Source organism: Rhamphochromis sp. 'chilingali', assembly GCF_963969265.1.
Source record: "Rhamphochromis sp. 'chilingali' genome assembly, chromosome: 17".
In the NCBI taxonomy this organism is placed as follows: domain Eukaryota; kingdom Metazoa; phylum Chordata; class Actinopteri; order Cichliformes; family Cichlidae; genus Rhamphochromis; species Rhamphochromis sp. 'chilingali'.
The window spans coordinates 11,814,066-11,839,019 of NC_137944.1; the positions used below are offsets into that span (position 1 = coordinate 11,814,066).

At 39.0% G+C, this 24,954-nt stretch overlaps 2 protein-coding genes across 2 annotated transcripts in view; both read left to right on the forward strand.

The window, feature by feature from the left end:
• Positions 1 to 14,063, forward strand: part of LOC308384252 (glutathione S-transferase A-like) — a 34,084-nt gene extending 20,021 nt beyond the window's left edge. Inside the window, exons 4-6 of the mRNA XM_080862722.1 lie at positions 9,447 to 9,565; positions 9,650 to 9,738; positions 9,842 to 14,063. Of these exons, the coding sequence (XP_080718848.1) occupies positions 9,447 to 9,565; positions 9,650 to 9,738; positions 9,842 to 9,986 (353 nt within the window). The 3' untranslated portion in view covers positions 9,987 to 14,063. The remainder of the gene's footprint in view (positions 1 to 9,446; positions 9,566 to 9,649; positions 9,739 to 9,841) is intronic.
• A 4,128-nt stretch (positions 14,064 to 18,191) lies between these two features.
• Positions 18,192 to 22,030, forward strand: LOC308384253 (glutathione S-transferase A-like). Its single transcript, XM_080862723.1, has 6 exons — positions 18,192 to 18,465; positions 19,326 to 19,391; positions 19,489 to 19,594; positions 21,048 to 21,166; positions 21,251 to 21,339; positions 21,444 to 22,030. The coding sequence occupies exons 1-6, from the start codon at positions 18,298 to 18,300 to the stop codon at positions 21,574 to 21,576; spliced, it is 681 nt and encodes a 226-aa protein (XP_080718849.1). The 5' UTR covers positions 18,192 to 18,297; the 3' UTR covers positions 21,577 to 22,030.
• The last annotated feature ends 2,924 nt before the right edge of the window (positions 22,031 to 24,954 follow it).

The following is a 24,954-nucleotide window of genomic DNA, read 5'->3' on the forward strand; positions in this document are numbered from 1 at the left end:
CTTTTAATGGGATGATCTCATTCTAAGATTTAAATTCAATATATTTAGACTGGTTGACTGAATTGGATCTTGTGTGTGGGTCTCTCTGTGCATGTGTGTTTCCTCATGTGTACATATTTGTGATTGTGTGGCTGTAATAAATTTTTTTGCAGATTTTTGTCATTTAACAAGTATATTTGAGGGACCCTCAGCATGTTCAGCATTTTTTCAGCTGTCCATTTTGCTTTTCCAATTTTTCTGTTTAACTTATTACTATTGTGCTAAATCATACTATTTCTGCTATTTTATAAGATTTGTGCTTAATATAGTATTTCTGCTAAATGTAGTATTTATGCTTAATCATACTATTTCTGCTTTTCATAGTATTTGTGCTTAATATAGTATTTCTGCTAAATTTAGTATTTCTGATTAATTATAGTTTTTCTACTAAATCATAGTACAGTATTTCTGCTTTTTATGGGATTTGTGCTAAAACAAAGTATTTCTACTAAATGTAGTATTTGTGCTTAATCATACCATTTCTGCTTTTTATAGGATTTGTGCTTAATATAGTATTTCTGCTAAATTATAGTATTTCTGCCAAATTATAATATTTGTGCTAAAACATAGTCTCAATTTAAAATTACAATATTCATAGTTCATCACAGTGTCTCTGGTAAATCACAATATTTCTGCTCTGTTGTACTATTTTTCTAAATTTTCTGTAATGTTTAAGTATTTTTGGCTAAATATATTCTTTCTGTTATCTTATACTATTTCTCCTAAATTCTTGTATTTTTGAGAAGTTATGTTTCTGGTAAGTTACAATATTTCTGCTAAATTCTGCTATGCTATTGTATTTCTGCCAAGTATTATGTTTCCTCTAAGATATTGTAGTTCTGCTAAGTTATTCCATTTTAGCAAACTTCTTTTGCTTCTGCAAAGTTTTTACAATTTCTGCAACTTTTCAGCTTTTTCAGCTACTTTTTGCATACAGCTTCAGCTTTAAGCATCCACACTGCATTTTCGCAGGAAATGCAAATTTTTCTAGTTGTGTGGATGCTTTAAGCATCCACACTATTGAGTTCCTCTTGGGACTTCCGTACACTTTTTGGCACTTAACTACTTCCACAATTTTCAGCCGATTTTCACCGTTCAAATTTTAAACTATTCTGCTATTTCTACTAATGTGTGCTCTGTCTTTTGGTATTTTTCACTATTATACTTTTTAAAATATTAAGCTTAATTTGTCCCATTGAAATGAATGGGAAACTTCTGCAATTCTGCTAAAATTTTCTTGTTTTTGAAACTTAACTACTTCCTCATATTTTCACGTAGAACAACCATTCAAACTTTAAAATGTTCTCAAATTATTGGGCTATTCAGGTATGATTCAACTTTTTCAAATCTTTTACCGTTTTACTTTTATGCCTCTTAAAGTTTTCAGTTGCAAAATTGTGATTTTTCACAAAATACATGCGTTGTTATGGTTGCTATGCACTTGGCTTCCAGTGTGCCACTGAAGGTTTTGCAGTCTTCTCTTCATGTCCGAACAACTTCTTGCTACTTGCTCAATTTTCACTCAACTTCCACAAATTATACATCAAAACGTAGGTATTTTTGCTGGATTCCGAAAAGGTCACTATCATTGTTGTGGGATTTATAGAATTTTGGCAAATCTCCTCAGACCAACACAAAGTTTTAAAACTCTCCATAGAAAGTCGATGGAGAGCTTGTTCAAAGTCACCGCTTGATCTCTGTAATGAGAGGCATATTCGAATCGTCATATCTCCTTAACGAAGCGAAGTTAAGACATGAGACTTGTCCCAGTATATCTTCAGACACTCCTGACGCTCACAATTCAAGAATTATTTTCTCACCTATTACCGTTCTGAAATGAGTTAGACTTGTTTGAGGGTAGGAAATTCGTCCTTCGCTCAGATTTCTTCAGATTTCAAACTCTGGAAATGAACCACTTTTTTCTCTCGTCATATCTTTTTAATGGATTTCCACAGAGACCTGAAAATTTTCATGATTGTTCACCAAAGCCTGCTGTCTCTTACGGTGAAAGAATGATATCGATACTCCAAATAGATTTAGAGTTAGAAAGCGTTGTTTGAGGGCAAGTCAAGGCAGTTTTTGCTTTGCTCTACTCAGTTATGGTGCATTAGAAGTCAAATATCTTTAATAATACATATTTTAATGATAAATTGTCAACACTTTAAGATTCCCCCATCTCTTCTGAACAAAACGGTGTAAGAATGACCATTCTAGCCCCTACGGTTAGGAAATTATGGTCATTTGTTTGAGGGGAATCCTTACTATGAGAAATAGACTACAAAAATCCTGTCTCTGTGCTGCGTGTGTGCACCTGTTTTGGCGGGAAAAGTACACAGCCTCTGTGGATTCAAATTTAGCAGCTCCCAGGCTGCTTGACTGAAAACAGCCTGACTGAAAACACTGCCTCTGTCAGTGCGCCCCAGGGTGGCTGTGGCTACAATGTAGCTTGCCATCACCAGTGTGTGAATGTGTGTGTGAATGGGTGGATGACTGGATATGTAAAGCGCTTTGGGGTCCTTAGGGACTAGTAAAGCGCTATATAAATACAGGCCATTTACCAAAACATGCTTCTCTCTCCCTGTGTGTGTGTGTGTGTGTGTGTGTAACATAGTATTTCTGCCAAATGATAGTATTTCTGTCAAATTATAGTATTTGTGCTAAAACATAGTATTGATTTAAAATTACAATATTCATAGTTCATCACAGTGTCTCTGGTAAATCACAGTATTTCTGCTCTGTTGTACTATTTTTCTAAATCATAGTGTTTCTGTAATGCTTAAGTATTTTTGGCTAAATATATTCTTTCTGTTATCTTATACTATTTCTCCTAAATTCTTGTATTTTTGAGAAGTTATCATGTTTCTGGTAAGTTACAATATTTCTGCTAAGTTCTGCTATGCTATTGTATTTCTGCCAAGTATTATGTTTCCTCTAAGATATTGCAGTTCTGCTAAGTTATTCCATTTTAGCAAAGTTCCTTTGCTTCTGCAAAGTTTTTACAATTTCTGCAACTTTTCAGCTTTTTCAGCTAATTGTTGCAGACAGCTTCAGCTTTAAAGCATCCACACTGCATTTTCGCAGGAAATGCAAATTTTTCTAGTTATTATTATTATTATTCTAGTTGCTTCCGTACACTTTTTGGCACTTAACTACTTCCACAATTTTCAGCCGATTTTCACCGTTCAAATTTTAAACTATTCTGCTATTTCTGCTAATGTGCGCTATGACTTTTGCTATTTTTAACTATTATACTTTTTAAAATATTAAGCTTTTTTCCTTTAATTTGTCCCATTGAAATGAATGGGAAACTTCAGCAATTCTGCTAAAATTTGCTTGTTTTTGAAACTTAACTACTTCCTCATATTTTCACCTAGAACAACCATTCAAACTTTAAAATGTTCACAAATTATTGGGCTATTCAGGTATGATTCAGCTTTTTCAAATCTTTTACTGTTTTACTTTTATGCCTCTTAAAGTTTTGAGTTGCAAAATTGTGATTTTTCACAAAATACATGTGTTGTTATGGTTGCTATGCTCTTGGCTTCCAGTGTGCCACTGAAGGTTTTGCAATTTTCACTTCATGTCCGAACAACTTCCTGCTACTTGCTCAATTTTCACTCAACTTCCACAAATTATACATCAAAACGTAGGTATTTTTGCTGGCTTTCAGAAAATGTCACCATCATTGTTGTGGGATTTATAGAATTTTTGCAAATCTCCTCAGACTAACACAAGGTCAGAAAACTCTCCATATAAAGTGAATGGAGAGCTTGTTCAAAATCACCGCTGGATTTCTGTAAGGAGAGGCATATTCGAATCGTCATATCTCCTTAACGAAGCAAAGTTAAGACATGAGGCTTGTCCCCGAATATCTTCAGACACCCCTGACGCTCACAATTCAAGAATTTCTTTCTCACCTATTACCGTTCTGAAATGAGTTGGACTTGTTTGAGGGTAGGAAATTCGTCCTTCGCTCAGATTTCTTCAGATTTCAAACTGTGGAAATGAACCACTTTTTTCTCTCGTCATAACTTTTTGTTGGATTTCCACAGAGACCTGAAAATTTCCATGATTGTTCACCAAAGCCTGCTGTCTCTTACGGTGAAAGAATGATATCGATACTCCAAATAGATTTCGAGTTAGAAAGCGTTGTTTGAGGGCAAGTCAAGGCAGTTTTTGCTTCGCTCTACTCAGTTATGGTGCATTACAAGTCAAATATCTTTAATAATTCATATTTTAATGATAAATTGTAAACACTGGAAGATTCCCCCATCTCTTCTGAACAAAACGGTGTAAGAATGACCGCTCTAGCCCCTACGGTTTGGAAATTATGGTCATTTGTTTGAGGGGAGTCCTCACTATGAGAAATAGGCTGCAATAATCCTGTGCCTCTCTGTGCTGCGTGTGTAAAAAGAGGCACATGTTTTGGCGGGAAAAAGTACACAGCCTCTCTGATTGGTGGATTCAAATTCAGCAGCTCCCAGGCTGACCTAGAAACTTACTTCTCTCTCCCTGTGCATTTTTTTGCTGATTTTTTCATTTAACAAGTATATTTGAGGGACCCTCAGCATGTTCAGCATTTTTTCAGCTGTCCATTTTGCTTTTCCAATTTTTCTGTTTAACTTATTACTATTGTGCTAAATAATACTATTTCTGCTATTTTATAAGATTTGTGCCTAATATAGTATTTCTGCTAAATTACAATATTTCTGCTTTTTATACTGTTTGTGCTAAAACATAGTATTTCTACTAAATGTAGTATTTATGCTTAATCATACTATTTCTGCTTTTTATGGGATTTGTGCCTAATATAGTATTTCTGCTTTTTATAGGATTTTTGCTCAAACATAGTATTTCTGCTAAATGTAGTGTTTATGCTTAATCATCCTATTTCTGCTTTTTATAAGATTTGTGCTTAATATAGTATTTCTGCTAAATTATAGTATTTCTGCTTTTTATAGTATTTGTGCTAAAACATAGTATTTCTACTAAATGTAGTATTTATGCTTAATCATAGTATTTCTATATATTTCTGCCAGGTCCCCAGGCAGCCAATCCTCTGTGAGGACTTAGACATTCAAATTTTCAAATCAGGGCCTGCACGGTTTCCCAGCCAATCATATATGTGTCCTGAGGCATTCAAATTTGCATATTGGGGCCTTCATGGCTTCTAAGCCAGCCAATCATATCTGAGGGCTGAGGAATTCAAATCCACAAATCAGGGCCTGCACAGCTTCCCAGCCAGCCAATCATGTATGTGGGCTCCAGGTATTCAAATTTGCATATTGGGGAATTCGTGGCTTCTAAGTCAACAAGTCATCCATGTCATATATCTCTAAAAATTCATATTTTAATGATAAATTGTCAACACTTGAAGATTCCCCCATCTCTTCTGAACAAAACGGTGTAAGAATTACCGCTCTAGCCCCTATGGTTAGGAAATTATGGTCATTTGTTTGAGGGGAATCCTCACTATGTGAAATAAACTGAAAGAAGCAGGTCTATGTCTCTGTGCTGCGTGTGTAAAAAGATGCACCTGTTTTGGCGGGAAAACGTAAACAGCCTCTCTGATTGGTGGATTCAAATTCAGCAGCTCCCAGGCTGACCTAGAAACTTAGTCCTCTCTCCCTGTGTGTGTGTGTGTGTGTGTGTGTGTGTGTGTTTAGTGGGAGAGAGAGGACCCTGCCCTTATTTGACAGCATGTCATTATAGGATTTAAATTGAACATAGTTAAACTGGTTGACTGGATTAGAGCCTGTGTTTGTGTGTCCCTCTGTGCATTTGTGTTTCAATAAGTTATTACTATTCTGCTAAATCATAGTATTTCTGGTACTTTTCGGTACTTGTGCTAAATACAGTATTTCTGCTAAATCATACCATTTCTGCTTTTTATAGGATTTGTGCTTAATATAGTATTTCTGCTAAATTATAGTATTTCTGCCAAATTATAATATTTGTGCTAAAACATAGTCTCAATTTAAAATTACAATATTCATAGTTCATCACAGTCTCTCTGGTAAATCACAATATTTCTGCTCTGTTGTACTATTTTTCTAAATCATAGTGTTTCTGTAATGTTTAAGTATTTTTGGCTAAATATATTCTTTCTGTTATCTTATACTATTTCTCCTAAATTCTTGTATTTTTGAGAAGTTACCATGTTTCTGGTAAGTTACAATATTTCTGCTAAATTCTGCTATGCTATTGTATTTCTGCCAAGTATTATGTTTCCTCTAAGATATTGCAGTTCTGCTAAGTTATTCCATTTTAGCAAACTTCTTTTGCTTCTGCAAAGTTTTTACAATTTCTGCAACTTTTCAGCTTTTTCAGCTACTTTTTGCATACAGCTTCAGCTTTAAGCATCCACACTGCATTTTCGCAGGAAATGCAAATTTTTCTAGTTATTATTATTATTCTTTTTCCGCCTGAAATTTTGGACCGTAACTCATCCCACAGTTTTGACACAAGCTTCATATATGTTATATCATTTTGTGCGGCTGGATCAGGAATGAGTTGCTATGCCTTTTGGTGTTTATTACTTCTATAGTTTTTTAAATATGAATATTTTAATGCAAGTTTTTGCCCATTGGAATGAATGGGAACGAACGAAAGTGAAACTTAACTTACTTTGTGGTGTGTTTGCTCACTCACTTAATTTGTGGTGTGTTGGCTCACTCTAGTGGTATGTCCCCGTATTTGGATTACCATAATGACGACAATATCAACGGCGCGCACAGCGTCGGTGCTTTCAGGAACCATTGGAATTCTTAAGGTTGCACGAAGCATTGAATAGTTACGGTAACGGCAAGGGTGTATGCTTGGTGGAAAACTGCATATCCCACAATTCAAAGCACGCCTCTACCAGTCAAACAATGGCGGCTGCCACTTGGTTTAATATATTCCTCTTATTTGTGTTTCTAGGTCACAAAGTAAACTTTTAAGATATTTTCAGGTGAGAATGTGGGTGTGTAAACGTCAAATATCTGCTCGTTTTGTCAAAACATCCCATATTGGCAACAGATTTTTCACGATGTTGCGCCGCTTCACTCAAAAGCACCCAGGCTTGGCTTTCAGTGAGGCGTCTCTAACTCCTTTCATCCCCGATAGCTCCGCAAACAGTCTTTGTCTTAGCTGGACTTATTTTTCGTTTATATGGGCCGATGATGCTGGTCGATGAGGAAAAACTAACTGAGTTGTTTGGTGGTGGCTAACGCGGAGCTAGCTAGCCACCGGTATGTGTCTCTTTCCCCTCATATGTGGGGAAAGAAACATGCGAGGCGGCCGCCGATCGACCGGTTTTCAGGTGAGAATGTAGGTGTGTAAACGTCAAATATCTGCTCGTTTTGTCAAAACATCCCATATTAGCAACAGATTTCTCACGATGTTGCTGCTAGCCGGCTAGCTAGTTCGGCCGGCCGGCTAGCCGGCTAGCTAGCTCGGCTAGCTAGCGCCGCTTCGCTCAAAAGCACCCAGGCTTGGCTTTCAGTGAGGCGTCTCTAACTCCTTTCACCCCCGATCGCTCCGCAAACAGTCTTTGTATTAGCTGGACTTATTTTTCGTTTATATGGGCCGATGATGCTGGTCGATGTGGAAAAAATAACTGAGTTGTTCATATACCGGTGGCTAGCTAGCTCCGCGTTAGCCACCGGTATATGTCTCTTCCCCTCGTATGCGGGGAAAGAAACACCGATCGACCGGTGGTGGCTAACGCGGAGCTCAATCGTGGATAAGGGAAACCCAATGCAGGAGAAGCAGGCGGCTGGTGAACTGAATTTCAGGTAAGACGTTATTAACTGCACTCTATTTGGGTCAGATATAAACCGAGTTTAGGTGTAGTTTATTTTCGTTGTGCTGACAGTTACAATAACTGTACTGCGTGCTAGCTAGCACGACGGAGTTTCTATACAGCTGTGCGCGCTAAGTTACTGATTTTGAACTTTATGACAGCCTCCCCTATTTTCAGGCGAGAATATAGGGGTGTAAACTTCAAATATCTGCTCGTTTTATCAAGAAGTCCCATATTTTATCAAGAAGTCCCATATCTCTCACGATGTTACTGCTAGCGCCGCATGGCAGCTAGCTGGCTAGGGCGGCTTGGCTGACACCTAGGCCGGGCTGACTGATACCCAGGCCGGCTCACGCTCTCGTTTCACCGCCGCATGGCGGCTAGCTGGCTAGCGCGGCTTGGCTGACACCCAGGCTGGGCTGGCTGACACCCAGGCTGGGCTGGCTGACACCCAGGCCCGCTCACGCTGTCGTGTCACCCCTAGTCTTTCGTGATGACTCTTGGTTGGCTGCTGGACTTATTTTTCATTTATATGGGCTGGTGATTCAGTATGAGTGTCCGGTGAACTGAATGTCAGGTAAGACGTTATGTATATGTAAGGTAGTGACTGGAATAAGTCACAAGGTGTCGCTGTTGAGCTGCATATATGTTGTAAATTTTAGCAATTTTGACCATTTGTCCTCTGCAGGACACCGTAGTTCAGATTTCTCGTTCGCGTGGGCGCCATCTTGGTTCAGTGTTTACTGTGATGTGCAAAGGTAAGCACTGTCAGTGGCGAACTGCATTGGTTTTGTTTAAAAATAAGTGTTCCACTGTGTAAAATAGCGGTTTGTCATTTAAGCTGAGCAAATATTTTGTTTATTGAGAGGTTCATGTATTGTCTGATGAGAGTATGAGACAAAGATATACTTTTCTTTCTTACTCTCATATAAAATATTTATCTTTTATTAAATAGTTATCTGAATCTTACAACCAAAGTTTGTATAATAATACACAAGATTGGCTGTAGACCATTGTTAATCATTCAGAACACTGTGTAAAAATAACAAAAAACAAAAAGTGAATGAAAAGTGCATAAATATTTATTTTACGTGTTTGATGTGTGTGGCAGGGCGTGGTCTGCAGTGCCGCTGCAGGGGAGGTGGACCCACCTCAGCGGCATCTGCAATCACGCCTCTCAGGTGTAAAGTCTGTGCTCTCTCTGCTTTTGTTTTTTTTTTTTTTTTTTTTTTGTGTATGTGTCGGGCTATGAGATGAAAAGCTACAGCCGGCTGTGTGGGTACAGCAACTATGTGTGAAAAGTGGTCCCTAACGTAATGCTTCAAAGTGTGTTCATGCAAACATTGTCGGGTCTGCTTATGAACCTCTGCGCACAGCGTCTACAAATTGGGGCTGTACGAAGTCACCTCATCTTTACACAAAACTGTAAGCTGTCATCTGTGAGGCGCGAGCGGTGTTTGGTTTTACCATAGTTCATGGTGGAGAATGGCTGCTCCGGTGAGTTTTGCTCTCTGTAGCCGTTTGAATGGCAAACTATACTGATTAGCGGCGGCATAGGCACACTTAAAATTTCTTCAGAAATTTTCGCTTTCTAGTATTTTATGTATGTTTTGTTTTTCAGGTACAGTTGCCTACTGTGAGTGGTATGTCCCTGAAGGTGAGAGACATGAGTCGGCTCTGAAGAGGAACAAAGAAGCTCTGGTCACTGAACTCAAACTCTGGGAGAGTTACCTGCAGAAGGTATGTGCATGAACACACAAACTCAGACAGACTCGGCCTGCTTTGATTTGTTCCAACTGTATTTTTTATTTTATTTTTTTCAAGCTGGGCTCAGGCTCTTACCTGGCAGGACCGTCTTTCACGCTAGCAGACGTGGTCGTTTTTCCAACAGTTGGCGCACTCTTTGGGTTTGGGTAAGCACACAGAGGCTGTTTGCATTTCCATGTGGTCTCATCAGTAAAATGAAGGATGATTTGTAGACATGGGACTTGAAAGTCTCCTTATTCTGATTCGTAGGTTGTCTCCAGAGCGTTATCCTAAACTGGGAGAGTACTACAATCTGCTGAAGGAGAGACCCAGTGTCAAAGCCAGCTGGCCTCCTCATTGGTTGGAGAACCCCAAAGACGAAGATAAACTGAAAGATGCACTGAAAGACATCTGATATTCATACACAGATGTAAACATGATGCTGCATAATGACAGAGCAGCTTTTGTTGCCCTTATGCATTCTGTGTATATCTAACAACAGTTTCTGGTTACTCATACATGTTCAGCTTTGTCTAATAGCAGAATAACTCAGTCACACTATCGTAAAGTAAAGAACTAGTTTTCCCTGCTCAAAGCTAGCTCAAATGCTTTGTGTTTCCATGACTTTGCATAGTTCAATAATGCATCCTTTCCACAACTTTGCATCTTTTTCCAGATAATTAAAAAAAGTGCGTTAGCTTTGTAGACATGCACTGATTCAAGACTTGCACATTTGTAACAAAAATCTTCTATTTGCAATACACATACAAAGTCACCTGTTACATCCCTCTGCAGCCTTCTTTCTTTCTTACAGTTATATTGGCGGTTGGCCCCCTGCAGCCTCTAATCTCCTCAATGTTTTCAGATGGTGCTTATTGGCCACACCTAGTCAGGTGTGGATGAAAGCATACCTGAGGCAAGTTTCCAGGGAGATCACTTGTCTTTGCCTTGGTGGCACCAGCCTTTTTAGCCAACCAGGTATTCCATTTTAAGAAAAAAAACAAAAAAAAACCTCTTCTCACTAACACTCTGGTATTCATCTTTTTAAAAAAAAAATTTATATGTCGCGGCTTTTGAGCCGGGTCGTAACATAAGTGGGGGCTCGTCCAGGATTGTTTGAACATTTTTGTGGAGACTAAATATCAGTTTGTTTTACTTTTAAGTGGGTGAGTGAAAGTGTTCACTGTGATTGAGCAACGTCCCTTTAGTAAGTGTGTTTCAGCTGGGTGGCTGTGCTGCCCTTCCATCAAAGCACTTGTTTGTTATTTTGCTTTGTTGTTTTAGTTTATTGTGTTTGGTGGTTATCCTGGGTGGGGGTACGCTTCAGGGTTTGGTGGGAGACTGTACCCCGGTCTGCTGCCTACCCTTGAGTTTGCGTTTAAAGTTGCCTTGAGCCCGGTGCACCACTGAAGACTAGACGGGTAAAGTTTTATTTTTATTTTATTTTTTTTAAAGCATTTTAGGCTGGGAGTTGCACATAGTAAACCAGTGGCACCAAACTTGGCAAGAGGTTTGAGACCATTAATTATGGTCTGCAGCTGAGGCAGGTAGGGCATTTTTAAGTTGGCGTAGTGTGTACACTGTGTGTGCATCTAATGTCAGTGTTGATGGATGCTAATGAGATCCTCATGAGGTGAGTGTTTTGTGCTGTGACCTTTAGTGTTGTGGGGAATATAGCTACTTTTGTTGGATCACTTGTGAGTGTTGTTGGCCAGGTGATGGCAATAACACTGTGGGGTGCTGAGCCACCCTTGATGTGATCATTGTGTGGCCATAGCTCTCCATTTTGTGGTTGGTCACTAGTATGCTTGCTTTACTGAACCTTGTGGATTAAAGTAACTTGTTGTGGTATGAGGCCACTTGTATGTGTGGTGGAGACAACCGATCAATTGGTTGTGATTATTTGTTGCTACCAGTGTTGGTCAAGTTACTTGAAAAAAGTAATCAGTAACTAATTACTGATTACTTCCCCAAAAAGTAATCCCGTTACTTTACTGATTACTTATTTTCAAAAGTAATTAATTACTTAGTTACTTTTTAAAAACATGATTTACAACCTGAATAGGTGATAAAGCGATAGATCTTTCAGCCCAATTCTACTTTTTCTGCATACTCCATCATACAAAATGTAATCAAATGGAAAAGTATCTTTTTTTAACTTGTTTTATCAGTTTTAATCTTTTAACTTTATGCATCAAGCAAAAATTTAATTATATGCAACATTCTCTGACTTGAATAAATTAGTTTAATATTTAAAGCTATTTTCTGCACATTCCAGCACATAAAATAAAATATTTTTTGTGTTTACACTCACTCTTTTTCAAATAGATGAAAGTAAAACACAGCAGAAAATAAATAAAGTCACAGACTCAGCGGTCCTGTTGCTCTATTTTCACCTGTAAAGCAGGACTGAGGTAGGCGGAGGTTTACCCTGGTGCAGGTGTGCCGCAGCGGTCAGTGGAAGGATCCGCGAGTTTCTCTGTGAGTTTCCCATTACGTCGTTGCGCACTCGGTGCTTGCTCGGAAGTTTAGGGGTTTTTTTCGCTGTAAAAAGAAGTTTTCTTCCCACGCACGATGGACGCTAATGTTTTTGTCACTTTTTATGGAATCAAACTCAAAGTAAGGTCAGTACTTCCACGCTTTAAACGCTGCACGCTCATACTCTCTCCCACAATCGATATGTGATCCATTGTTGATCTGCACACAGCTGTTGTCACTAACGGCGCACTCGCTTACGTCACTGTCGTGAGACATTCTTGCAAAAAATCACAGTTTTAGTAACGCAGTGTTCCTACGGGAAAGTAACTGTAATCTAATTACCGTTTTGCAATAGTAATCCCTTTACTCGTTACTTGAAAAAAGTAATCTGATTACAGTAACGCGTTACTGCCCATCTCTGGTTGCTACTTTTGGTTTTGTGTTGTAGCAGGTCAGGTAATCATTTTGGGTTTGACTGTTGTGCTCCTTTGTGTTGGTCACATGTTCCTTTTTGTGTGTTCAGTGTGGCAACTTCAAATCCTCATGCAGGGGCATCCATGCTTAAAGATGCCAACTATAATGTGAACACTGTGCTTCTGTTAGCTTTTACTTTTATTTCAGGTTTGTGGGTCAAGGACCTGAAGGCTTCAGAGGGGCTTTTAATAAATTTAGGGGTCCTAGAGGAACCCTTTTGAGGGAGGATGTGTTACGTCCCTCTGCAGCCCCTAATCTCAATGTTTTCAGCTGGTGCTAATTGGCCACACCTAGTCAGGTGTGGATAAAAGCATACCTGAGGCAAGCTTCTAGGGAGATCACTTGTCTTTGCCTTGGTGGCACCAGCCATTTTAGCCAACCAGGCATTCCATTTTAAGAAAAAAAAAAAAAAAAACCTCTTCTCACTAACACTCTGGTATTCATCTTTTTTTGTTTTCTTTTTCTTTTTGTTGCCTCCTTTGAGCCGGGTCGTAACATCACCTCATGTTTTATTCTTTGTTGGATCCATTTCCTGAGCTTTTCAGACATTTTCCTGAACTTCCTGTGTTAAACTACGAGTGGCCAAATCCAGTCTGGCACATTCTTAAAAAGAAGGAATGCACAAAAGTCTGAAAACCACAGAAGACAAAGTGACAATGATGATGATTTCAATTCAGAATTCTTTGAGCATTTTGTCTACATTTCATCCGTTGCCGGAGCTGTGACCCCCTTCTCTGTACATGTTGTGCGTGGTATAGCTGAAGGCGAGCCACAGACCTTTGAAGTCAGTAATAGGCAATATAAAATAGGAAAAAAAAAAAAACTGGGAACATTTCTTCTGTTGTAAATGTTCTTTTTACTCACTGGCCTTATACATTAAATGTTGTGATAACCTTCCATCAGTTATCCTTAATGAAAACCACTGTAATTATACTGTCTAAATATTTTATATTGACATAGAGGGTGACCATATTTGAATATGGAGGGGGGGTTGCTTGTCAAATATCAAATATGTCTTATCACCAACAACATTGATGGTACACAAGCAAACAAAGTGTGATAACAGAAGTGTCCTTCTGTATTTGCTTTGAACCTGTGATGGTATGCAACACGGTGGCCCCCTGAGTCCACATTATTATAAACAGCTACATTTACTCTTGGTAGAAAAAAAACATTGAGATCATCAGGACAGGGATGGATCTGAATTCTGGGGTTCAGAGGTTTGGAGAAACTTTCTCTCTTTCATCACAGCTGAGCTGTCCTTTCAGGAACATCATCTGTAAGCTCATCGCAGGGAACAAGCAGGACTCTCCATCTTCACCAGCAGCTCCCTCAGAGGGAAATCTTTACAGCTCCACCCCAGAAGATGAACAACCCCCGGACTTCATGATTGTGACCTTTGCTTTGTGCAATGTTAGAACCTCAGAGGCTCTGGACTTTTACACAATGATGTTATATTCAGTCCTGTATCATGTTATATATTTCAATTTGAAATGATCCTCTCTGGTTAGTCTTGTATGAATGAGTCTTAATTACTTCATGGCTGCTAACACAACATTAGCAATGTTAACACAGTGTTAAATAATTCCAGATTAAAGTTTTTGGTTCAACATACAAATGAAGACCTTTTGTCTGTTACTTTTTTTGTTAATGTTGTCTCATGCCCTCTTCATGCAGCTTCATGCAGCTGACTACATTCAGTGTTAAAAACAGTCTGAGATCAGCAGCTTTCTTAAACAGCAAACTATTTATGCTCCTGAGTGTAAAGAATTTAACTGTTTGGCACCTTTGCTGCAAAAGAACAATTCCAAATAAGAAACCAAATTTACATCATCATTCCTCAGTTGTGAAAGAGACATCCCAACCAGCCACGGCAGATGGCTGAAGCCCTCCCTGAGCCTGGTTCTGTCTGAGGTTTCTTCCTGTTAAGAGTTTTTCCTTCCCACTGTCGCCAAGTGCTTGCTCACAGGGGATTCTCTAATTTTCGGGGTTTTCTCTTATAATAACTTGAGGCAATGGTTTCTTTGATTTAGAACCTTTAAACCATATAAATATTCCTTTTAATCTGCAGCAGTGATTATTCATATTTTTGCATAAACAAATTGGGGTTCCAATTAACTAAATGACACAAGTGATATTTCAATTACTAGAGTGATATTGTTAAAACATGTAATCAATACATAAAATTAAGGAATTTTTCCATCTCATGTCTCAGCATGAACCTATTTTAGCTTGTTAGCTCAGAGAGTTACAAAAAAGCAATCCTGGGAAGAAGGTTTTACTGACAACTTTAAGAGGGAGCTATAGTATCTTACAAAGTAGCTTTGTAAGTGCTTACATTGTAATGAATTGTTATTAAAAAGTCCACTAAGCCCACATCACCGCTTCTATGTTGACATGAAGAAATATAATGCAAATTGGCATTGAAGTTACTTTTTTTGTTAGGGAGGATTTGTTTGTTGTTGAGTGCAATGTTAAACTAAATTCTTTAAAAATCAAAAAATGCAAGAACATGTTATTTTTTCTCCAAAACTCACAAACCAATCCCTCTGGGGTAATTGCATTGATAAACCCTTTTGCAAGAATATCAGATTACTCAATTAACTGGTTAAAATCTACAGTCCTTCCGATTAATTGCTGCTTCCATAATTATTCTTCTACTCCCCTGCAATCTGGAAATATAAAATATTTAGGTATTAATGTTTCTCCCAAGCTTGCAGATCTAACTAAATTAAACCATATCCCACTTTTAAAGAAAGTAGAAGGTGATCTGGCTAGATGGAAATGTCTACCCATATCACTCATGGGAAGGGTTGCCGCTATAAAAATGATGGTCTTACCAAAAATAAATTATTTATTCTCAATGATCCCAACGAAACCGCCACAAGATTGGTTCAGATCTCTAGATTCATATATGTCTAAATTCCTTTGGAAAGACAAACCCCCACGTATAAGCTTAAAAACACTACAAAAGACCAAGGATAAAGGAGGATTAGATCTACCTAACTTTCAGCACTACTTCTTAGCCAACAGGCTTCAATTTATCTCTGGATGGCTAAAACCACTTGCCACTTGCCCCTCCCTTCCTTCCCTCCCCATCTCTAGCTGCCTCCCTCTTCCCGCTCCACCACAATGAGGCATTCCCCCACCACTCCCCCTGCCAGTGGCAGATGCCCTCAGACATCAGTGCATTGGTGGTTCTTGGTGTCCGGGGATGGGCGTTCAGGTACTCACCAGCTCACTCCTGGTGGCTGCTTGTCGGGGCCTGGAGCCTGGGGCTAGCTTGGGCCCCTTCGGGGAGTGGGGTGCCCTCGGCCTCTGGGCCTGGGGCTCGGTCACTCTGGCACAGCTGGCTGCCGTCACTGCAACCCCCCCTGGCTTCTGCTCCGCGGCTGTTGAGTGACCCCTCATCTGGGGCTCTCCTCAGCTCTTTTCCCTCCGTTGGTCTTCCTTGGTCTCTCGTGCTCTGAGGGTCTCTGGATGTCTGGATGTCTCTTCATGCCCTGGAGGACGGGGCTATGGCTCCCCACACCCTCTAGCAGATCATCACATGAAGGAACCTTTTGAATACAAGCGCGCTCATGGTCACAGGTGTACACACAGGTGCTCACACACACAAACTACACCCTTTTTGGCTCCTACCTCAAAGCACACTGTGTGCTGTCGATCTTACGTGCTGCACAATAATTAATATTTAGTATCTACTGTTAGCTAGTTTATTGCGATGGTGTTGTATTTGTTATGTTGCTCTTTTTTGTTTGTTTTCTCTTCTGTTTTTTTTAAATTATCTCCATACAGGTGATCCAGGTGTTTTGTTTGCTTTTCTTTTTTTTCTTCTTCCTCCCTTTCTCACCATCTCTTCTCCCCTGTTTTTTCTTCCTCTCCCTCTCTTTCTTTCATTCTTTCTCCCTGTCCTATCCCCCAGTCATGTCTGTCCCGTCTGTAACAACCTAAAATCAAATCAAATAAATACATAATTATAATAAAGGTCAATCAAATGGACCAATATGGCAAGGCCATGATGATCCACTTGGTAAAGTAAATCCACTTGGCATCTTTCTTGGCCTTCAGAAAACAATTCTGATGGCTAAAGATCCAAACGGGACAGGCAAAAAAAAAAAGAAAAAAATCCAAAAAATGATTTAATATGAAGGTAATACGAGCAGAGAGCACAAACATGTTGAGGGATTAGAACAGCTCGTTTTATGGCCGTTTTTTTTATTTTAACAGCTTGCTTATTGTAAACTTAATTTTTCGCGAGATTTTCTTTTTATTAATTTTTTTATTCTTAAAACTTGACCACAGCAGCAGCAAATCACGTTATAAGAGGTAAAGCTTTGATACAGCACTTTAGTCATGGGTCCTTGTCCCATGTAGTGGGTGGCAATATGACCTTTTTGTAGTTTGAGGAGAAATCTTTCCATGACGTTGGGTGGTTTTCATCGTCACCTCCTTCACTGACACGTAGGGTCCTGGAAGGGTCATTTCTAGGATGACTTAATTCCCTTTATATTCTCTCATTAAGATCAATTTTCAAAGAATATGAAATTTCATTTCACTGTTATGCTGATGACTCATTGATCTATCTCCCTCTCAAAATTAAATAAATAATCATTTTGAAACCTGAATGAGCAAAAAACACAAGTGGTAGTATTCGGGCCTCCTGACCCTCCTCTAAAGGTGGAAGCTTCAAGTTTGATAAACAAATAAAAGCTGTTAATAAAGCTGCTGATAAACAAATCAGAGCTAGTTTCTTCAAACTGAGGTTCCTTACAAATGCTAAGCCCTTTCTCTTTTTTGCTGGCTTTGAGAAAGTATTTCATGTTTGTATTTTATCCAGGGTTGACTACTAAAATAGGCTTTATTTTGGCATCGGCCAGGCTTTGCTATGTTTTTGGATTTTTTTTTTTGCCAGTCACCACATAAGACCATAGTCCCATTGCTTTGGCTTTTTTGATGTGTTTAAGAGGTGATTTAAAATTTTTTATGACTATTTATTGTTTCTGAGTCATCGAATACATCATCATCTCAACCTTCTTGATCTTTTAACTACACACTCTCCCAAAATATCACTGAGATCATCTGACCAGATGCTTCTGCATATACCTGAGATCGGGCCTTTGCTGTAGCTGCCACTGAACTTTGGACCTGCTTGCTGCTTCACATCAGGACCTGACCATTGTCTTCAAAACCAACTTAAATTTTTGTTTTACATCACCGGGGCTGATGCTTGTTGTTTATATATTTGCTTACAAATAAAATGACTTAAAGTAATGTTCGGGAACAGAATTAAGTTTTATAGCATTAAATGTTGACACAGCTTCCATCAGTTATTTTTCATAAAAACAGCTTGTTTATTTCAGGTCAGTCACCTTTCTAATTATGCTAAAATACTATATAATACTATATTGTATTGGGATAGAGGCAGAGCATATGTGAATATTTGGGGGAGGAAGTGTACAATGTGACTACCATCTTGTCATCGACTACACAAAGTGCAGAAGGTACAAATAAACCTATTTTATTATTATTATTATTATTATTTCAACAAATCATTCAGTGGTGACTATCAAAAATATGAAGAAGGCAAATGAAAGATGATGATAGAGTTGTAGTTTTTTCTTCCAGCCAGTAGATGGCAATCACGCTCTTATAAAAGCTTGACATCCCCTCCTACAAACCATAAGAAAAGTAACTGGGTATTTTTCTTATGCGCTGTTGCTTTGTGCGTCCAGTTCAGTGACCGTCCAAACTGTGAATCTCAAGTTAAAGCCATGGCCAAGGACATGACTCTGCTGTGGGGGACCGGCTCTCCTCCCTGTTGGAGGGTGATGATCGCTCTGGAGGAGAAGAGCCTGCAGGGCTACAACCAAAAACTGCTGTCCTTCGAGAAAATGGAGCACAAGTCCAAAGAAGTGTTAGATATAAACCCCAGGGGACAGGTAGGGAGGAGCTTTTAGCACACCACCCCTTATAACTGACACAACACTTGACTTTGCGCCATAATATTATATAACAATCTCACGTTAACGTCACGGTTATAAACGCTGATATCGGCGCTTTTGTGCTGCAGGACGGTTAACGGATAAAGATGTGCAGGAAAACACTTCAGGATACGCCCTGCTGCACCTGATTGGACGAACATTTCTCGTGAGCTGACACGTGTAGAAATGAGCACGCGAGTTTGCAGCCGTGTTTCGAACTGCACCAACATGGCGGCTCGTTTACGTTAGAGAAAAGTTAACGGAAATGTGTTTATGAAAGCATCTGAGGCGAGAAATGCACCGTGTAGCTGTCTTCATTTATCATAAAAACCGACTAGTTTAAAATGTTTAAATGCATATTAAAGCTTTAAGATAACCAGTTTGAACTTGACTAGCATATACTAGCACACTTCCATCAGACTTTAAATGCGTCTTATTGAATTTATTAGGGAACAGCACAAAAGCAGGACAGTGTTAAATAAAATGTAGAAATGAGGGGTTGTATCGTTGAATATGGGCTCTTGAATATAACCTGCAGCTGACTAAGTGTAGTAAAATAAGCAGTTTAATTTACATCTTTACACTTTCCAAATCTCAGACTGGAAACTGGCCTTTAACCATAAATACGGGAAACACTGCAGAGTGTTATTTTATCCCAGTAAAGTTCTGTTAAAATAAGTAATCAATTTTTTTTAATTGTATTTGTTTGATATACAAACGGTTAACCTAATTAACACCCAGTAGCCTTAGCATTAAAACCTGTTATACAGTACCTAATGACAGTTTTCTTGCTGACACTATTATAATTTCTTTTTCAGCTTCCCACTTTCAAACATGGAGACAATGTCATCAATGAATCTTATGCAGCCTGTTTTTACCTGGAGGTGAGAACGTCATTTTGACAAAATATTCACTCACACTGAATGCAACATCACAAAATGTGCCCCAGTTAAATGTGTGTCTTTTCCTAATGTCTTGCAGAGCCAGTTTAAATCCCAGGGAACCAAACTGATCCCAGATGGCCCAGCAGAACAAGCTCTGATGTACCAGCGCATGTTTGAGGGTCTCACATTCTACGAGAAACTCAGTAAGTGTTATCTGTATTTTCAAATCCTGATTTCTCCTTTTATTAATTATTCCTTTGAGCCTCAATTCTCTCAAGGAACTTAGGAATGCTGCAAAATGCATATCTCAGATTTTAAAGGAACCATTTTTAATCAGAGTATTGCATAAAGTCAGTTACACTTGTAGGATATTGATCTGGTCAGTTTAGTAGCAGAGGGTTTTTTTAAATCAGTTTCAGCTGCTTTGCTGTTGATGAATTTAACTGTTCACTGGTTTTTTTTTCACTAGTTTTGCATTTCGCTGGGGTCATTATCACTACTGCTAGTATGAGCTGATACCTGGACCCTAGAGGTAGCCCAACTCCTCCAGGATAGCACATCAATGCAAAACATTGACAGAAGGTTTGCTGTGTCTCCTAGCACAATCTCAAGAGCATGGAGGAGATTCCAGGAGACAGGAAGTTGCTGTAGGAGGCCTGTACAAGGCTGTAGATGGTCCTTAACCCATCAACAGGACCAGTATCTGCTCCTTTGTGCAAGAAGGAACAGGGCAAACACTGCCAGAACTTGAATATGACCTCCAGCAGGACACTGGCATGAATGTCTGACTAAACAATCAGAAACTGACTTCATGAGGGTGGCCCCTGTCCTCACTGCCTGACGCCATGGAGCCAGATTTGCTTTTGCCATAGACTAGCAGAATTGGCAGGTTCATCACTGGTGCTCTGTGCTTTTCACAGATGAGAGCAGGTTCACCCTGAGCACGTGTAACAGACGTGGAAAGGGTCTAGAGAAGCACAACTGTGCCCGGCCTCCTATGATGAGAGTATGCAGGGAGTTCATGGAGGATCAAGGAATTGATACATCAGCTTGCCCTCACACTCATCTGACCTAAATCCATTTCAGCACCTCTGCACACCATTTTGAGTTGCTGCTTTGACATTTCAGTAAAATGGACTAACCTGCTACATCGTCGTTTTCACTTTGGTTTTCAGGCATCTTTGAATTCAGCCCTTTGTAGCTTGGTGATTTTAATTTCTGACACATTTTCCTCCCTATCAGTGTAGATATCAAGCATGTTTTTCCCATTGAGACTGAGGTGTTTTCAAAGTGTTCCTGTAATTTTTGAGCAGTGTATTTCATTGACCATATGTTTTTTTTAAATTTCCAGATTTATCACTAAGTGCTGATATTATGTGAATATGTTAAAGTCAAGTGTGCACAACAATCTTTTGTTACACAAACAGCACTAGAAACAGTGCTGTAGCTCTGATGTGAAACCGTCTAAATGTAATTATTATGATCTCTGTCGGCTCACTGAAGTATTTTTGTCCTACAGCGGCCACCATAGGGACGATTATGCACTTGAATTGGGAGGGGTACGAGAACAGTTTTCAGTTGCAATCTGACATCTAGTGGTAACATTTTGCATCTGTAACGCTAATATTTTACGTATAAAGTTTTGTGTTTTCTCAGATGCAGTTATCTACTATGAGTGGTATGTCCCTGAAGGTGAGAGACATGAGTCGGCTCTGAAGAGGAACAAAGAAGCTCTGGTCACTGAACTCAAACTCTGGGAGAGTTACCTGCAGAAGGTATGTGCATGAACACACAAACTCAGACAGACTCGGCCTGCTTTGATTTGTTCCAACTGTATTTTTGTTTTTTATTTTTTCAAGCTGGGCTCAGGCTCTTACCTGGCAGGACCATCTTTCACGCTAGCAGACGTGGTCGTTTTTCCAACAGTTGGCACTCTCTTCAGGTTTGGGTAAGCACGCAGAGGCTTTTTGCATTTCCATGTGGTCTCATCAGTAAAATGAAAGATGATCTGTAGACACGGGACTTGAAAGTCTTCTTAATTCTGATTCGTAGGTTGTCTCCAGAGCGTTATCCTAAACTGGGAGAGTACTACAATCTGCTGAAGGAGAGACCCAGTGTCAAAGCCAGCTGGCCTCCTCATTGGTTGGAGAACCCCAAGGGCCAAGATACACTGAAAGACATCTGATATTCATACACAGATGTAAACATGATGCTGCATAATGACAGAGCAGCTTTTGTTGCCCTTATGCATTCTGTGTATATCTAACAACAGTTTCTGGTTACTCATACATGTTCAGCTTTGTCTAATAGCAGAATAACTCAGTCACACTATCGTAAAGTAAAGAACTAGTTTTCCCTGCTCAAAGCTAGCTCAAATGCTTTGTGTTTCCATGACTTTGCATAGTTCAATAATGCATCCTTTCCACAATTTGGCATCTTTTTTTTGTCTTGTCAATAAAAAAAATGTGCATTAGCTTTGTAGAGATGTTTTTCTTTTGTATGTTTGAGCACTGATTCAAGACTTGCACATTTGTAACAAAAAATCCATACACATACAAAGTCACCTCATGTTTTATTCTTTGTTGGATCCATTTCTTGAGCTTTTTAGACATTTTCCTGAACTTGCTGTGATAAACTATCCATCCATCCATTCGCTTCCGCTTATCCTTTTCAGGGTCGCGGGGGGTGCTGGAGCCTATCCCAGCTGTCATAGGGCGAGAGGCGGGGTACACCCTGGACAGGTCGCCAGTCTGTCACAGGGCTAACACACAGGGACAGACAACCATTCGCTCTCACATTCACACCTAGTGACAATTTGGATTATCCAATCAACCTATCCCCACAAGCGGAATGTCTTTGGACGGTGGGAGGAAGCCGGAGTACCCGGAGGGAACCCACGCAAACACGGGGAGAACATGCAAACTCCACACAGAAAGTTTATATATTTTATTTATTGTTGACTATTTAATTTGTAAAATATGTCTATACACACACACACACACGTAGAAAAACATTTAGTATACACATCCAGAAATTTTTTTATTTTTTTTTTTGCATATACTATTATACATTGTGCATATATTTATTAGTTTCAGATTTAGCCATTCGTATATTTTGCCTGTTTATGTTATTGTATTTTGCACAACTCTGTTGCTTGTGAAGCTCGCACACAAGAATTTCACTCGCATGTGCTGTACCAATGTACCTGCACATGTGATGTGACAATAAAAGTGATTTGATTTGAAAGACCCCGGCCTGATGTTGGAATTGAGCTCAGGACCTTCTTGCTGTGCGGCAACGGTGCTAACCACCGTGCCGTGTTAAACTACGAGTGGCCAAATCCAGTCTGGCACATTCTTAAAAAGAAGGAATGCACAAAACGCCTGAAAACCACAGAAGACAAAGTGACAATGATGATGATTTCAATTCAGAATTCTTTGAGCATTTTGTCTACATTTCATCTGTCGCAGGAGCTGTGACCCCCTTCTCTCCTCTGTACATGATGTACGTTGTATAGCTGAAAGCGAGCCACAAACCTACAAACTCAATATGTTATAGGCAATATAAAATATGCAAAAAACAATGTGGGAACGTTTCTTCTGTCTTAAATTATTTTATTCACTGGCCTTATACATTAAATATTGAGATAACTTTCCATTCTAGTAATATTTAAATATATTATATTGTGATAGAGGGTGACCACATTTGAATATGGAGGGGGGGGGGGGGCAGGGAGTGTCTCCTGTCAAATATGATTGTTTTATCACCGACAACAAAATATAGAAGGTACACAAGCAGAGACAAAGTGTGATAACAAGTGTTCTTTTTTTATTTTGCTTTGAACCAGTGACGGCATGCAACACAGAGCCCCCTGAGCCCACATTATTATAAACAGCTACATTTACTGTGAGGACAGGACAGGGATGGGTCTGAATTCTGGGGTTCAGAGGTTTGGAGAAACTTTCTTTCATCACAGCTGAGCTGTCCTTTCAGGAACATCATCTGTAAGCTCATCGCAGGGAACAAGCAGGACTCTCCATCTTCACCAGCAGCTCCCTCAGAGGACTTCATGATAGTGACCTTTGCTCTGTGTAATGTTAGAAGCTCAGAGGCTCTGGACTTTTACACAATGATGTTATATTCAGTCCTGTATCACTTTATATATTTCAACGTGAAATGATCCTCTCTGGTTAGTCTTGTATGAATTGCATGAGTCTCAATTACTTTATAGCTGCTAACACGACATTAGCAACATTAACACAGTGTTAAATAATTTCAGATTAAAGTTTCTAGTTTATCATACAAATGAAGATCTTTTATCTGTCATCAGACAGATTAGTGTTGTCAGAGAAAATCTCATGCAGCTTCATGCAGCTTCATACAGCTGACTACATTCAGTGTTAAAAACAGTCTGAGATCTTTGCTGCAAAAGAACATTTCCAAATAAGAAACCAAATTTACATCATCATTACTCAATTTTGGGGGTTTTCTCTTAAAATAACTTGAGGCAATGGTTTCTTTGATTTGGAACCTTCAAACCATAAAATTATTTCTTTTACTGATGATGATGATTACTATTTTAAAACATGTAATCAATACATAAAATTAAGAATTTTTTCCATCTCATGTCTCAGCATGAGCCTATTTTAGCTTGTTAGCTCAGAGAGTTCAAAAAGCAATCCTGGGAAGAAGGTTTTACTGACAACTTTAAGAGGGAGCTATAGTATCTTACAAAGTAGCTTTGTGAGTGCTTACATTGTAATGAATTGTTATTAAAACTACATAATGATTTTTACAGTATGCTTAAAAAATGTTTAATACACCAAAGTCCACTAAGCCCACATCACCCCTTTTATGTTGACGTGAAGAAATATAATGCAAATTGGCCCCTAAAGTTACTTTTTTTGTTAGGGAGGATTTGTTTGTTGTTGAGTGCAATGTTTTCACTAAAAGAGTTTTCACTAGCAGTCAAAAACTAATGTGTGTACTTATGTCTGCATTTTTATTCTGTTAAATACAAACAAAACTAGAAAAATTTGCATTTCCTGCGAAAATGCAGTGTGGATGCCTTAACGCTGAAGATATCTGCTGAAAAAAGCTGAAAAAGTTGAAACAACAAAAAAAAAAAAAAAAAAAGCGGCCCTGAGCAGGATTCGAATCTGGCCCTCCTGGTCAAAGGGCAGCTATTTAGCTCACTGAGCCAAACACTTTCTCACAAAGAAAAGGTGGAGAGATTGACAATTGTGCTGAAATGAGCAGAAGCTGCTGAGAATTGTGCTGATAAGAGGTGGAAAGGCTGAAAATGTTTCAGAAGAGGTGAATAAGCAGAATTTGGGCAAAAAAAGAGGTGAAAATTCTGCTGAAAAGAGTTCAATCAGCAGAATTTCTGCTGAAAAGAGGTGAATGAGCAGAATTCTGCTGAAAAGAGTTTTTTTCTGAAAACAGCAGAAAAAACTGAAAATTTTGCTGAAAAGAGTTGAATGAGCAGAATTCTGCTGAAAAGAGGTTTTTGCTGAAAACAGCAGAAAAAAATGAAAATTTTGCTGAAAAGAGTTGAATGAGC

Excerpts from the sequence above, each read along its gene's own strand:
- LOC308384253 (XM_080862723.1), top strand. The coding sequence starts at position 18,298 with ATGGCCAAGGACATGACTCTGCTGTGGGGGACCGGCTCTCCTCCCTGT. Across the intron at positions 19,392-19,488 it reads CAGCCTGTTTTTACCTGGAG|AGCCAGTTTAAATCCCAGGG; the intron begins GTGAGAACGTCA and ends AATGTCTTGCAG. Across the intron at positions 21,167-21,250 it reads GGGAGAGTTACCTGCAGAAG|CTGGGCTCAGGCTCTTACCT; the intron begins GTATGTGCATGA and ends TATTTTTTCAAG.